Below are 14,586 nucleotides of genomic sequence, written 5' to 3' on the forward strand. Positions count from 1 at the left end.
TCACTCCAAAAGCCTGGAGAAAGCCAATATTGATAGCACAATCCTATGCATGTGTATTCAGAAGTAACTCCCACTGCGTTAATCTGGGCTTACTCCCATTTAGGGTGCATAGGATTGCCGCTTAAAGCTTTTGGCTTCCATCCAAGAAAGTCATTTACTTGCAAGTAATACTTGGAATTTATATAGACGCTCAAAAGAGTTGCGTAGAAGTCAAGGGAAGAAATCAGTTGAGTTAAAGGAGTAGGCACTGCTGCAGAGAAATATTCAAAGATCCTGTTATGTGCCTGTGATTGAGTTTATTTGAGCCAGGTTCACTGTCTCCAGTAATTCAAAGTGGACTGGTGTATTTTGCCATCTCACAACAAAAAACTAATGTGAGCATGGTAAACATAATGGGTTGGATCCAACAATGCCCTTCTGCCTACAGAGGGAGGCTTCACATAGCACACAGAAGGTTTGTATGAGAAAGATGAAGCAAAGAGCACAATCCTAACCATTTCTACTCAGAAGCCAGTCCTGTTGAAAGCAGTGGGGCTTGCTTCCAGGTAAATGGGGTTAGGATTGCAGCGTAAAACCAGAATTGTTATTCTTTTGGTGCAGCATCAAATTCAACCTCTTGCACAAGCTGGGGAACTGCTATAGAACCTACCAATTTGTAGCGCCACATGTATTTGCATAAAAGTGCTGTGTGCTATTTTCCTTCCACTCACTGTTCTTTGAATCTCAGCTCTATAGTTTGGATTCAAAGCAATGATTACCAACGTATATACAGATTTTGGAAACACACAGAGCCACCTGTTACATAGAACTGTATGCCTGGTTTTCCATTATTCGCATAATTATTTATATCTTTTGAGTGTCGGTTACATGCACCCAGGAAGACTTCTGCATGGGCATCTCATCAGGGTTATGCCACAGTATAATTTTAGCGCTGAATTGGTGGTGTGATCTTTGGGCATATTCACATAGCTTTCAAGTCACATTCAGAACATTCATGAAGCATAGATCTCCCAAGACTGTACCACCACTGTAGGTGGGGCAATAGCGTTTTCCTTCATGTGGAAAAGTGGCATATCAGGGAATGAGTTGGACTAGTAACCTTTTCTCTAACATGTTAAGTTTTCTGGAAGGGAATGCTCAGACATGTGATCCTACACCTGCTGTCTGTAGTGGAACAGTCCCAGAAAGTCTATACAGTACTGTATTTTTTTCTGAATGCATAGCTTGGATAAATCTGCACAATACACAAGTGCAAAATTCCACAGTCTAAAATGGTCTAGGTTTTCCTCTTTGACCACTGCACTTAAGCAGATTGCCATAGGCTGGTGGACAGCATGTCTGGCTTTCTTATGTTCCCCATGAGGAAAAGGTGATGCCTCCCACCCCATGAGATTATATGCACCCCAGACTAGCAGCCTTGTGTGTTCTATCCTGCACACCAGAGTCTGTGGTAACCCTGGTAACATGAGCATGGGAAGGTAATTTAAGCCTTCAGCTGGGAGCTGTAACACAGGTTGGTTTATACACAAGCTGGAAAACCAGCACATTCAGTGTGCATAACTGCTGGCTGTGGGGGGCAAGCACTTAACTGCTTATAGGCTGCGTATATAAAGCTAACCCTTTCAGGGAGGTGAGGGGATGAAGTCACAGAGATTCACGACCAAAGAGGCAGGCCCACACTCAAGCCAAGTTCTTCAGTACATTTGCTGGTGAGTAATTACCATGGGTTTAGCAAATCTACTCACAAGTAAATGCACCGAGTACTGAAATTATCGGAGTTTAGGGGTGGGCGGGTTGAAGAACCAATGCTTTTATTTTTATTTTTCCTCGTTGCTTGTCATAACCAAGTCACATATACTGATTATGCTTTTATCTTTCTACTCCTTGCAGCAAACGTATGTGACAATGAACTTCAGATTTGCCAGAATGGGGGAACGTGCCACAACAACGTCCGCTGCCAGTGCCCCGCAGCCTACACTGGTGTGTTGTGTGAGAAGCGGAGTTGCGAAATGGACCCAGACGGTTGCAGTCAAAGCTCTGCGCAAGGGGCAATATCATTACCACGTGTTATACTCCTATTACCACTGATTGCTCCATTAGGATTAAGTGGGTTTCTCATATTCTAGGCAACCCAGCTTTGGAGGATCGACTTCAGACTGCTTAAAACAAAAAAAGAACATGCCACAGGAAATCTGGGGAAAAGAAATTGCAGCAGCAGCAGCAAGCAGATGCTAATAAGTCTTTCAAAAACATAAAAGGGGGAAAACTAAAATCTCCACACATATATAGACTCTATAAAGGCCCAAACGAACTAAGCCATATCTATCCATTGTGGACAACCCAGCGAGTCAAGACTGTTATTTTCTGACTCAAGCTTAAGTCGGCAGCTGCCAATACTATTACTACTAAGTCACAGCTGCAAAAGCTTACACAGGATCGAAAAGGCTTTCGTAACCACCCCCAGACGGGAAAAGAAAGAAAGAAAGAAAGAAAGAAAGAAAGAAAGAAAGAAAGAAAGAAAGAAAGAAAGAAAGAAACTACAAAACCTTGCTCCTCCAATCTGGTGCGCAACTGTACCTCTTCCCAGTGTGTGGACCAACCAAATAGAGGCAATTCTTTGCTGTCAGTGCATTGTGGGTATAAGGAAATCTGTTTCAAAGCTGCCATATTGGCCTGCTTCAGCCCCTGAAATTCCCTTTCCAACTGTGCTTTAGTGAACGTTGCTCTGTAACCCTTGTTGGTTGAACGATTTCTTTGTCTGATGTTAGTAAATGCACATGTGTACCAGCTCCCTCCTCAATAAATCTAAAGCCAGTCATACCCTTGTATATTTTAGAAGCACTGCATCAAGTTCATGCAGTGCTGACCTACTGTACAAGAGTGGCTATAGGACAAAAAAAAAAAAGAGTGTATTTATCCTTTTGTATTCAAATGAAGTTATTTTTCTTGACTAACGTAAGACGTAGATTTTTTGTATTATTGCCAATTTGTGTTAACAGACAATTTATTAATGTACTTTAATCCTAATCAGATTAAGGGGGGAAGTTATTTTTTATTTTCATCCTATTTTTTTCTTTCTTTTTTTCCCTTTCGCTTTTCATTTAATTGTGCAGAGATTTCTCTGTATGGGCAACGTGCTGGCATCAAAGAATATCAGTTTACATATTATAGCAAGTGTAATAAGATTCCACCAAAGGACATTCTAAATGTTTTCTGTTGCTTTAACACTGGAAGATTTAAGAGAATAAAGATTCCTGCGTAAACAATTTCAGGGATTAGTATTGCAATTTCTTAACTGCATTTTACCAGTTTGATGGAATAGAAATTCAAATGCAGAATTGTGCAAACACAATGAGATGGATGTGAAAGAAAACTCTCCAAATGATTCAGAGACAGCAATTGTGAGTGGCAAGGACATGGTAGGTAATGTTTCAGCTAGCAGACAAGCTCAATTCATTTCCTTCAAATCAATTCAGTTTAGCTACAATCATATACCAACTTACTTGGGAGCAAGCCCCATTGGCCTCAATGGGACTTACTTCTGAGTAGGATGCCTAGGATTACAAGTGTCAAAATACTAATTATAATTTCTGCTAACTAATTTATTCACAGTAATACGTACAACATATAACATACATGTATCAAAATAACTTTATAAAGCTGAAATGAAATCAATGTTCACAATTCATATTTCGATGTTGGTTTTTTTTAAGTCAAGCTCCAATATATGAAACTTACAAGTCAAAATATGACATGAAAATTCAGCATTCAAATATTTGGACTGGTTAAATGAATGAAGGTAATATAAAGTACTTAAGTATAAGTAATCTATGCAAAACTGCCAAATACTGATTGCTACTATGTCAGAAACAGTCAACTTATCTAATTAATTAACTGTATAGCATGCCTTCAACAAAGAGGTTCCCAGGATAACTGACAAAAGATAAAAGAACAAAATGCTATCATAAACAATCAAAATGGTACTAGACTAGCAGTTTCTAGCAGCATTTTTAACAGTTTGAAAAAGCCAAGAAAATGCAAGTTTCATCACTGCAAAGATGAAGGCACTAGGAAGGAATTTCCAAAGGCAGGGTGCCACAACCAAGAAGGCCATATTTCTAGTTCCCACTTATGAAGATCGAGGCACTCACAGGAGAACCTTTGTAGATACCTTCAGTGCATATACTGGTTGATACGGAATGAAGCACTTGCTGCTGTTTATTGCCATGTGTTAGAAACTATCAAACACTGATTGGTATTGCATGCCAGGTCTCCAGTACTGTTAAACACTGATGGATACATGTCAGCAACTGTCTAGGGCTGAATGCCACTTGTCAGATATCAGATATATTGACTATTGTTGCAAAACCTTTGAGTGCCAGTGCTGAATTTTCAAGTATATGTCAAATATGTGCACATCAATATAATATCCGTGATCAAAAATTCTGAAAGCATTATTACTGGGGTGGGGGGGGGCATTTTGCTATACACTTAAGGTAAAATAGCTCTGTGGTTAATAGACGTGTGGTATGATTGCCAGCACTGTGGAGCAACAAATGTCTTGCAACCCCCCTGCCCCATAAGCATTCTGAGTACTTTGCTAGGTGATCTGTTTGCTCCCAATGTTAGACTCTGAATAGGTGCTACCAGGAGAATGATTTGCATCTGTTTTATAGAGATAGTTAACTCAATGGATGCATACAAGTGAGATGCAAGATCTCACTTCTTCATGATACACTGCTTCATGCCTCAACATAACAGGAGAAGCCTGCACAGCACAAGGCTATGGTAGTATGAGTTACACTATGATAGCCCTTCCGTGATCTACTTTCTCTGTGCAGTAAGAGATGGATCAGATGGACTCACATTTTTGCCATGTTTTGGGGAAAACAGCAGAACTGGGCTTGTGACACATCATTAGAATAAAATAGACTGAATATCGAAATATTGGGAGTGTTTGGACATACGTAGGTGAATAAAAACCATAATTGTCTGTATTTTATTGGAATGTGTTCAGAGGTCTGAAAGGCTTTCACAAATAGGCACTAGGTGGAAATTATGGTGCTATAACAGCATGCTAGAAAGTAAAGTGGAATTCCCTGGTTTTTACAATAGCACTCGCTAAGTTTGCATGTAATGATGCTCCCCCAAATATTATCAATCCACTGCTGTTTAGAAGGCTGTCTGGCAGGCTTCCAGGTACATGCTAAACATTGCTTTCCTGTTGCATCAGGTATCCAGAGTTGCAGGTTCAAAACAATGAAGCAGCATAGCTTTATGAATCACCTATGGTCTAGTGTAGAGAAAATTTTGGTAGTAATGAATCGCATTCCCCAAACTCATGCACAGCTGGACATGCCCACCAAAAGTGGAAATATAAACCAATTTGAACACAGCTCTTCCAAGAATGCTATGGTTTGAACGCCTTGTGGTGGTAACGAACCACGTACTGAGAACTTTACAGGACATCTTTGCCCCACAGTCATCTTTTCCAATACTTAAGCCTAAAATTCATCTTCTTAACTCAAATTTATTCTGCTGCAAAACATCTGGAGAAGGTTGACAGTAATGAAGTAGCTGTAGATTCCAACGGCCCATCATCTGAATATTCATATGCATCCCAAACCTTAGTATGCCTAAGGAAATGTATGGACAACCCCCACCCAATGCATAAAAGAGCACAGCTGCATGATTTAAGTTTTAATAAAGCCAGATTTAGTATTTAAAAAGAAGTGTCAAAATATACAGTAGCACGTAGTGGGGAAAGTGCTGCTATAGCAAATAAAAGTTTGTTTAAAAGTATTGCCCAAGGTGTAATAAATTCTTGTTTCTGCCTTTTATTAGCCCAATTACCGCATGTGACAGCAAGAGATGGAGCAAGGAGTGGAAGCAAAAAATACTAAACACAGCAATGTTTCAAAGACAAGGAAGAATCAAAAAGTGGCAACACAGGGCGAATTTGCTTAGGAGCAGATATTCTATCACACATAATGCAAATATTTTACCAATATAATAGCCTCGAATGGAAAACAATTAATCAGCACAGACAGAAAGCCCAAGAGAATCCAGCTATTTTGTTCCTTCCGGGCTCTGTATTCTCTGAATCAGGCAGTCTATAGTCTTTGAATCATCTTTGATAGACTTGCCTGCACCTCAAGGGAATAATGATTTGGCTGGCAAATACTCCCCAGGAACACCCACCAGGGGAGAAGTCTGTCTTATCAGTTTTGTTTCTCAGAAAGCCAATATAGAGAATGACAGTAGCAGTAAACTGGTGATATTTGTGGAGTCCTCCACAGCAGCACAGCTGATGGAATGTTTGTTATTTGCACCATCAGGCTTTTTGGGTGTACTGGAATAAGATAAGGCAAAGATAAATTAAAGCTTTGGCTGACTGCCAGCAACGACCTACATGAAATTGTAGATTTACACCAGAAGCGCACTCATGATAATAAACAGAAAATTATATTGCAGCCTCACAGAGGAGTGTAAATGCAAATACAGCTGACTGACACATGGCACCAAGGATTACTTATAATTAAAGTGGATTTCTAATATTAAAATGTGGAATTTAAGCTGCCTGGAAATTTATTAGAACAGAGCAAAAAAAACCAGGCTGTGCAATTATCAGAAAAGAAAATGCTCAGGAGGTAGATTGTGCATGTTTGATTATAGAGGAATTTGCAAGCCAATGGCAAACTGCTATGAATTTCATACTTCGGCCATTTGACTAATTCAGTGTACCCTAAGGGGAGTCTCAACTTGTGTTTCTCTAACAAGAGTCTCCCACAGTTAATGGCAAACTGCCTTTGAAATGAAGGAGAATTTCAAAAGCAGTTTGTGGGGTGGCATGAGGATTTGTCTTTCAAAGAAAAAGCCAAAAAACCCACAACCCCACTAGGCACATCCAATCCCGTGGACATACCTCTAGTAGCTCTTTGAACACTCACCAGGATGTTCTGTTTGTGCATTGAATGATCTTAGGGGTGTGTGTTCATTTCAGGAGCAAGGAGCAAATAGGCCAGATTCCTGGAAACAACACGCACTGACAACATGGGGGGGGGAGGACTTCTGCATATTCATAGCTCCGTAGGATGTCCCTATACCAAGGGCGGTCCACCCCACAGCATTTTATAGCATGGAGGGAGGGGCTATGTAAGGTATTGTTGCGATCTAACACTTATCAGCCATAACCTGGCATAGAATTCAGAATACCTGTACAAAATAGCTTCTAATTCCATTCAAGTTAACCATATCTTGCACTGTACCCATTGTTTTCATTCATCTCTGAAAAGATATACAACCCATTTGGTCAGGCATATACTAAGGTTGATAGATACAGTGAATTTCTTCATTAAAAAGGAAAATAAATCCTTTGGCATCAGTAGTCTCTACAGTAGTCTTTGTAGTGAAGTGTCAAGAGTGAAACAGAAACACAGAATGGATGTGAGTTTTAGACGAATTAGTTATTCAGTTTCCTTTTAAAACAGGGCGTACTTCGAAAATGCAGGATTGAAGGTCGGGGGCCGACTGTAGGACCAAGACCTGGACTTAATATGTTTTTCCTCCCCAATCAAACCATCCCCAAGAAGGTTACATGTTGTTGGAAGGTTTCAAAGTACATTACAAGGCCACTGAAGGCCTGTGGAAGGCCACTGGAGCCAAGTGAGGATTCCCAGGTAAGATCCTCCCTCTATTGTGTGGGCAGGTAATCCCTCCCCTACCTGGACTGGTTTCGTTGGCAACGCTTCCCCCAGGTGGGATTGGACATCTGACTGAGGTAGGCGGAGACCTCCAGGTATCCCACCTGAGGGAAGGCAAAGCCAAGCCTATGCTGATGGAGCCGCTCAGATCCAGGGGCTGCACGCGTCCACGCAAAGGGCGCCCCCCGTTTTTGCGGGGAGCAGTCACTACAAGGCCCACTGAATGGCTATTTATTTATTTTACTCAGAACATTTTAAAACTGCTCTTGAGCTACAAAGGATCCAAGGGGAGTTGCTTTCCATAAGATCAAGACATTATCTCTGCCCACAGGATGCCAATCTAAAACACTTGTCACGCAGGCAAGTTTTACCTTGGCACTAAGAGAGCCACTGTGGTGTAGTGGTTAAGAGTGGTAGACTCGTAATCTGTTGAACCGGGTTCGCATCTCTGCTCCTCCACATGCAGCTGCTGGGTGACCTTGGGCTAGTCACACTTCTTTGAAGTCTTCTCAGCCCCACTCACCTCACAGAGTGTTGTGGGGGGGGAGGAGAATGTTAGCCACTTTGAGACTCCTTACAGTAGTGATAAAGCAGGATATCAAATCCAAACTCTTCTTCTCTTCTTCGAAGACCTAGCCTTGGCTAGCAGCAGGATCTGCCACTCAAATGTTTTTTTTCAGAGTGATGGAGGCAAATGTATCAATGCTGTTTGGCCATAAGAAACCTACGGCGCACAGTATTATCCAGGCTTGCCAGCACAGGAGCAACAATTGCAGTGGTGAAACTAAGGAGTTTTTAGAAAGCAGTTTGGCAGAGATATATGGCCCTGGGCACCGGACAATGGTATAACTATGCCATTACACTTAACAGGACAGGATTGGGCTGCTCAATGTATAAATACTGCATTGCACAATGGAATCTCCTAGGTGAGACATCTTAGTGTTTAAATATTGCTCTTTCATTATCCGTTTTCGTTCCTGCTTACTTTAATTCCAGTTTCATTTCACAATATTCTAGATAGAGATTTGAATAAGCAAAGGCTCTGGTATTCGTACATTTTTCTGACATGAAACGAATAGGTTAGTTTATAATTAATGCTTTAATTCCTGCCTTGCTCTACTCTCATATTGGGGCTGGGAGGGGGGTAGAAATCTGGATGGCAAATTAAAGAGTGGCAACATTTAAGATTAAGTGATAATTTTATTAACTTCCAATAATTGCTACTGAAATAGGCCATTATTCCATGATATGTAATTATGGTAATATTCAGACCTGCTGAGGAAAATTAGGGAGATCTCAAGAGTAAAAATAATGTCCATTTTGTTCCCCTTGTCATAAAATTTTTCTCAGATGTAGTTTTTACTGTTCTTTCATTAGGGAACTAAAAATTCTGGTGGAAGGATGATTTATGAAAATTAAATGTGCAAATTCCATTTTTATCTGCATAATCCCTAAGACTCCTACATATGCCAAAGTAACACTTTAAAAGTAGTGTTCACTTCACAGGGCTATTGGGTTTTTGGAAGGACTAGGGGACAAATTCCACTTACATTTGGGCCTATGGTCCAAAGTCTTTGGATGCTTCCATGACCACTTAAATTGTCAGCAAATTTACTATGGAAAAGTAGTGTGTGGTATTGTTTTAACTTTAAGAAATCTGGTGCATTTTTTAAAAAATTGGACTGTCCATTCAGACAGTCTCCTGGAAAAGATAACCTGCACTGTGGCAGAGGATTTGCAAAGGCCTCTGAGCACCAGCTCCACCTAGAGTGGGCTTTTCAGCTTATGGAAACACATATACAACACCAGTTTTCATGCTTGTTTTCTCTTTTGGATTAGGACATTTGTTTTGGGGACAGCCAAATATCTACTGTACCAATTTACATGACTGGAGTCACATGTAAACACAGTTGAACACAGTTTTTCTTTTTGGTAATGCATCTTGGCACAGCTGCATCTGACTCTTGGCAGGGTTTTTGTACAGCAATCATAGTCAGCCATAAGTGTCATCAAACCAGCCATCTTCAAATTATTATGTAAAATATTATTCATCTAATTTACAAGTAGGTGTAACCAGGAATATTAACTCGTTAATGATTCTAAGGCTGCAAGCCTCCAACTGTTTTTGTTGGAGCAATTTTGTTGAGTAATTGAACAGGCTTACTCCAGAGTAACTTGTTGGAGGCTACAGGCAAAAAAAAAAAAATCCGCTTTACCTACAGCAACAAACAAAGTGTGAAAGTCAAATAAAGGAGATCCTAAATTATCCCAACGGAGGAATGATTCTCATAAAAGTGATTTTTAGCTGCTGTTTAGAATGCAAAGTTAATTAACGCAAGGCATTGGGATATATCTGGAGGACAATAATGCTTTAATAGAAACATTAATGTGCATCTTTTAGAAATAAATTGAGGGCATATTGAAATATAGGAAGGACGGAAGCAGTAAACAGAAAAATAAGGAAAATGTCAAAGTAGCACATGATCTCATTGGTTGCATTCAAGCTTCTATTGTCATTACATCTCTTAATCCATGGATGATTCAAGAGTATAAATGGAGTTTCCATATTATACTCCTGGAGCTTACCAGGTGCCATTTTGACATGACACAGTGCAGCACTACATGGTTGGCCCTAAACATTTCTATACCCCAGAAAGGAATGCAAACCTCACCACTCATTCTCACTGTCTTCTCTTACCCAGAAGAGTAATTACAAGTTATAAGACAGATAAATAAATGCAAGATACATAAGTTTTTTCTCATTTGTTTGTTATACTGAAGAAGGTGCAAGGCTCATTGTTAAACCTGGAGAAAGTGGTGAAGGGTTTGAGAAAAGAGGGTGAGCTTAAGCAGACCATTAATGTATTTTACCTTTCTCAATAGCATTTTCCAACCCAATTTCCCCTAACTCAGGAATAGGAGAAGAGATTAAAAACAACAACAACAACCTGGATAGAAGAAATGGAAGGAGATTTTCAGAGGAGAACAGCAAGCATGGGAAGAATTATGTGTCTGACTTTTTGGTTTTTTCTTTACAAATACCTCCTAAGTTTGCATTACCTTGGCAAACTCAGTACCTTGTACAGCAGTCCCACAAAATTTACATGCATTTAACCTGTGCACATTCGGTTTTGTGTGTGTTGCAAGAAAAAAATCAAATAAATAACAATAAAAAGGGGGCAGGCATCCAGGAAAAATGACTTCGGCAATCCTGCCCACCATTGCATTGAATGTGTTTTAACTGTACACGATTTTGGCTTTAGGTGCAATCCACAGAATGTAACCCCTGCGTAAATCGAGGGCTTATTATAGTTCAATGTCTTCCCTGATACTGTTTCTGCTTGCTCAGGTTTTACACAAAATGCTTTTTACACCCTTTCCTTTCTTGCCCACTGCGTAAGAACTACTTCACCAGCCTCTCTTTCCCCCCTCCAGTCAGCTGACTGCTCCATACCTCCCATAGGTCAAGCAGTGAGAGAAATCCCATGTGTATGATACAAATGAGCCACCATTGAACAGAAATGTTAGGGGCCTGGTGATCAAGGGAACCCATGGAGAGGTCAGGCCTCATTGTACTACAGGTGTTATCCTCAGTGCCAACCATAGAAAGGCGTGGTTACACATTACCTTAGATCCTTGTTCTCCTCCATCTTCAGGACTTCAGGAAATGACGATTCATCACTGGAAAGCTGCAAGGCCCACTGTATCCTATGTACCTTCTTCCATTCACCAGCAAGCACAGTTCTAGTCTGCTCTCTGTGTGAGAATTTTCCCACATATGAATCCAGTCAGGGTAATATCTCTCTTAGTGCTCATTGCACACAATGAGCAGTGGCTGTTCTTGTCCCACCACTGTGTCATCATAGGCTCATGTGTATACTTAATTAAAACAGTGGTGCCAGCTGCTCAGCTAACCACCATCAGCTTCTATAGGTGTCATTGATTGGTTCAAGCCTGCTTATTTTTATTATGTCTCTTCCCTTATAGCTTGCTCATGAAGCCTCTGTTCACTTGCTTCCAAATGTTCTTGCAGCAGGAAAGCTCAGCTTCCAGAGATGAAACAGAAATGCTGAGTTCTTTCAGGTGCTGTAAGAGTCTTTGTTGTTTTGCTGCAAATGACTAAACACAGCTGTCCATCAGCAAAACCAGTATACTCAACTGAGCTCACATGCATGCAATTAATATTTGAAAGGTGGTTTCCTATCTTCATATTATTCTGAAGCAGAAGCAATTTAGAATTTACCTATTTCTGAGTGAATGCAACAGAGCTAAAAAAGAAAGAAAGCAGTAATATATCTGCCTTATTTTTCAAAGAAACTGGACAGCTGCAAAGCATTTGACACCTTGCCCCCCTTTCGTTAAATTTATTAATGCCCACATAATGTGTGCTGCATTAAGCCTCTAAATTAATGTGTAAAATCTCTTGCACCTTGAGAATAAATTCATTTGCAGAGGCCTGGGATTCTGACATTATTGGGGTTTGATACATGGATATTTCTGCTTCCTAGAAACTCGGTTTTGAAGGACTCTCCATTTTGAATGGCCTCATAAATATATATTGAATTTAATCTTCTCAGATGTAAAACCCATTTTCCAGTTGTTTAGGTGGTTTGGGGGCTGGTTAGGAGAAACAGAATCTGGAAGTATTTTTGTTGTATGGAGCTAATTAGTTCATAAATCAACATGTCTAAGTACGGTGGAGATTACCCTCAAGCCAGCACAGAGTGAATTGCCGCACACATAACTGCACTTTTAAAGACCTTTTACCTATCTCTAATGTCCCCATCTTCTCAGACTATTAACTTTTCTGTAGCAATTTAGCTAAGTACTTAGTGGTAACTCAGCAGGTTTTTATGCCACTTCCTGTCTGGGGGACTTTTTTGGGGGGGGGTTACCTTCCCTCTCCTTCTTTCTGTTTACCTCATTCAGGCTGTACATTAATGCTTCACACACCTCAAAAGTAATTTTTGAAGTTCATAACTGGGCACACCGCATTCGGTGTGGAACTGAATGTACACAACACTTGATGAATTGTTGTGATTACTTGTAATATACCTCTGAAGGGTGACCAGAATGAGGTAACAACTGGGATCACATACTGTTCCTAGCTGTGAGGGAATGTTAGCACCTGTGGTGTTTCTCGCCCCTGCCTGCCTGACCAGCTGCACCTGGCAATATTCCTGCATGTTCACACTTATTAAAAACACAGAAACCCTATTCTCCTCCTTTGCATTTGGCTAGCTGCTTCAAAGTAACTTTAGAGAGCCCTCAGGGGTGGTTTCCTATCAGCCCTTTCCCCCAAACATAGACACAAGGGCCTCCATGATTTTCCTCAGCCATATTCTCCTATGTAAACTAAGAGGGGGCAGTCTTGGGGTTCTTCAAGCCCATTGATATTTCCTCCCTCACACAAGTACTCTAGCTGCCAATTTCCTCTGAGGTGTATGAAGCATAGTTGTCAACTTTCAGATTTGAAAATAAGGGATCACCAACCTCAAAAATAAGGGATCAGCAGCCTCACCTGTCCCAGGGACAGTCTACGGGATATCTAACAATCTGGGATAGAAGCGAGAAGCAGCGCTGGAATAAGGGAATTTCCCGCCAAAAAAAGGAATGTTGATAGCTATGGCATGAAGGAAAGAACTTTGCAAAAGCCCTTGGTGGAATTGACTTCACACGGGAGAAGTTTAGAGGACATTGGCCTGGGTGCGACTTGGGCAGGAGGCAGCACAGTTTGTGGCCCTTCAGCCCTTGCTTAACGTTGTCATTTTAAATTAGCTGCCCACAAAGTCTTGGCAGTTTTACAATGCTATACAAAGTGAGTTTGCAAGTACAGGCTGGGCGGTAAAGTACGTGTGCCCAAGTGAGGACCTCTGGGGGCAGATGTGCCCCCACTGGTGCCATGCTGGTGATCCCCTGCTTCAGAGGCAACTTGCAAGAGCTTTTGCACCCTGCAGAACTCCTGAAAGGGAAAGTGGCAACCCTACATGCCTACAAAAATACACCTCTCAGGCGCTGTTATACAGCATATTTCTTTAAGCATGTTTTCAGAAACAGGTCTTGTACATATGCATGGCTATGGAACTGGAGGGTCGAGAGCTGTTGCTAGTCATTTTAAGCAATATTGAGCTAGGTTAGTCAAGAATCTGACACTTTATAAGGAAACTTCTTGCAGTAGGAAGGTAGAGGCAGCCCAAGACGTTTTGATGGCCAAGGCAGAATAGTCCAACTTGCAACTTCCCCATGGTGGTAAAAGTATCATTACAATAACAAAATAATTATCAATTTGCTGTTCTTTATTGGTTACCGTTCACCAACCACCTAAAAGCCACTTCATCCCACTTAATAGTAGGACCAGGCCAGGTAACTGGTTGAATCCTCTCTTGTTGCCTCAGCCCTATTTCAAGTCACCAGTTCCAGGTGAGAACTCAGCAACTGTAACTGCAGCCCATTTGAATGGGCTTCGAGTCAGAAGGGGGGGACAGTTCCACGTGGGGAAGTGACAAAAATAACCCCAGAAGGCTTGCCTTCCCAGGGCCATTTCTTCCTCCTGCATTTCTACTTTTGTTGTGCATTATTGCAGAATAGAAATTATCTTCCTTCAAACGTTCCCACAGCTACAGCACTGCTGGTGACAAATGTCTTAATTTCAAAAGCAAGGGCAGCATAGTGGATACCGTTTCAATCCAGAGGGAGAATGAAGTTCTCCAAATTAAGCTGTTTGCACCTGCAGTTTGCTTGTTTGTTTGTTTGCCTGCCGCCGCCGCAGTTGCTGCCGTCCGCTGCATCACCACAACCGTCTTAATCTACATAAGCATTTTGTACTGAGCTATCTTAACTGACATGATTTTTTTTTCTGATAAAAAGCACTGCCCTCCACCCC

At 41.0% G+C, this 14,586-nt stretch overlaps 1 protein-coding gene across 12 annotated transcripts in view; it reads left to right on the top strand.

Moving 5' to 3' along the window:
- Positions 1-3,266, top strand: part of NTNG1 (netrin G1) — a 217,757-nt gene extending 214,491 nt beyond the window's left edge. For all 12 annotated transcript variants that reach the window (XM_083511111.1, XM_083511106.1, XM_083511113.1 and 9 more), the window contains one exon: positions 1,891-3,266. In XM_083511111.1, coding sequence (XP_083367237.1) covers positions 1,891-2,088 — 198 coding nt within the window. In that variant the 3' untranslated portion in view covers positions 2,089-3,266. The remainder of the gene's footprint in view (positions 1-1,890) is intronic.
- Positions 3,267-14,586: the final 11,320 nt, after the last annotated feature.

Source organism: Podarcis liolepis, assembly GCF_965112155.1.
Source record: "Podarcis liolepis genome assembly, chromosome: 6".
Taxonomy (NCBI): Eukaryota; Metazoa; Chordata; class Lepidosauria; order Squamata; family Lacertidae; genus Podarcis; species Podarcis liolepis.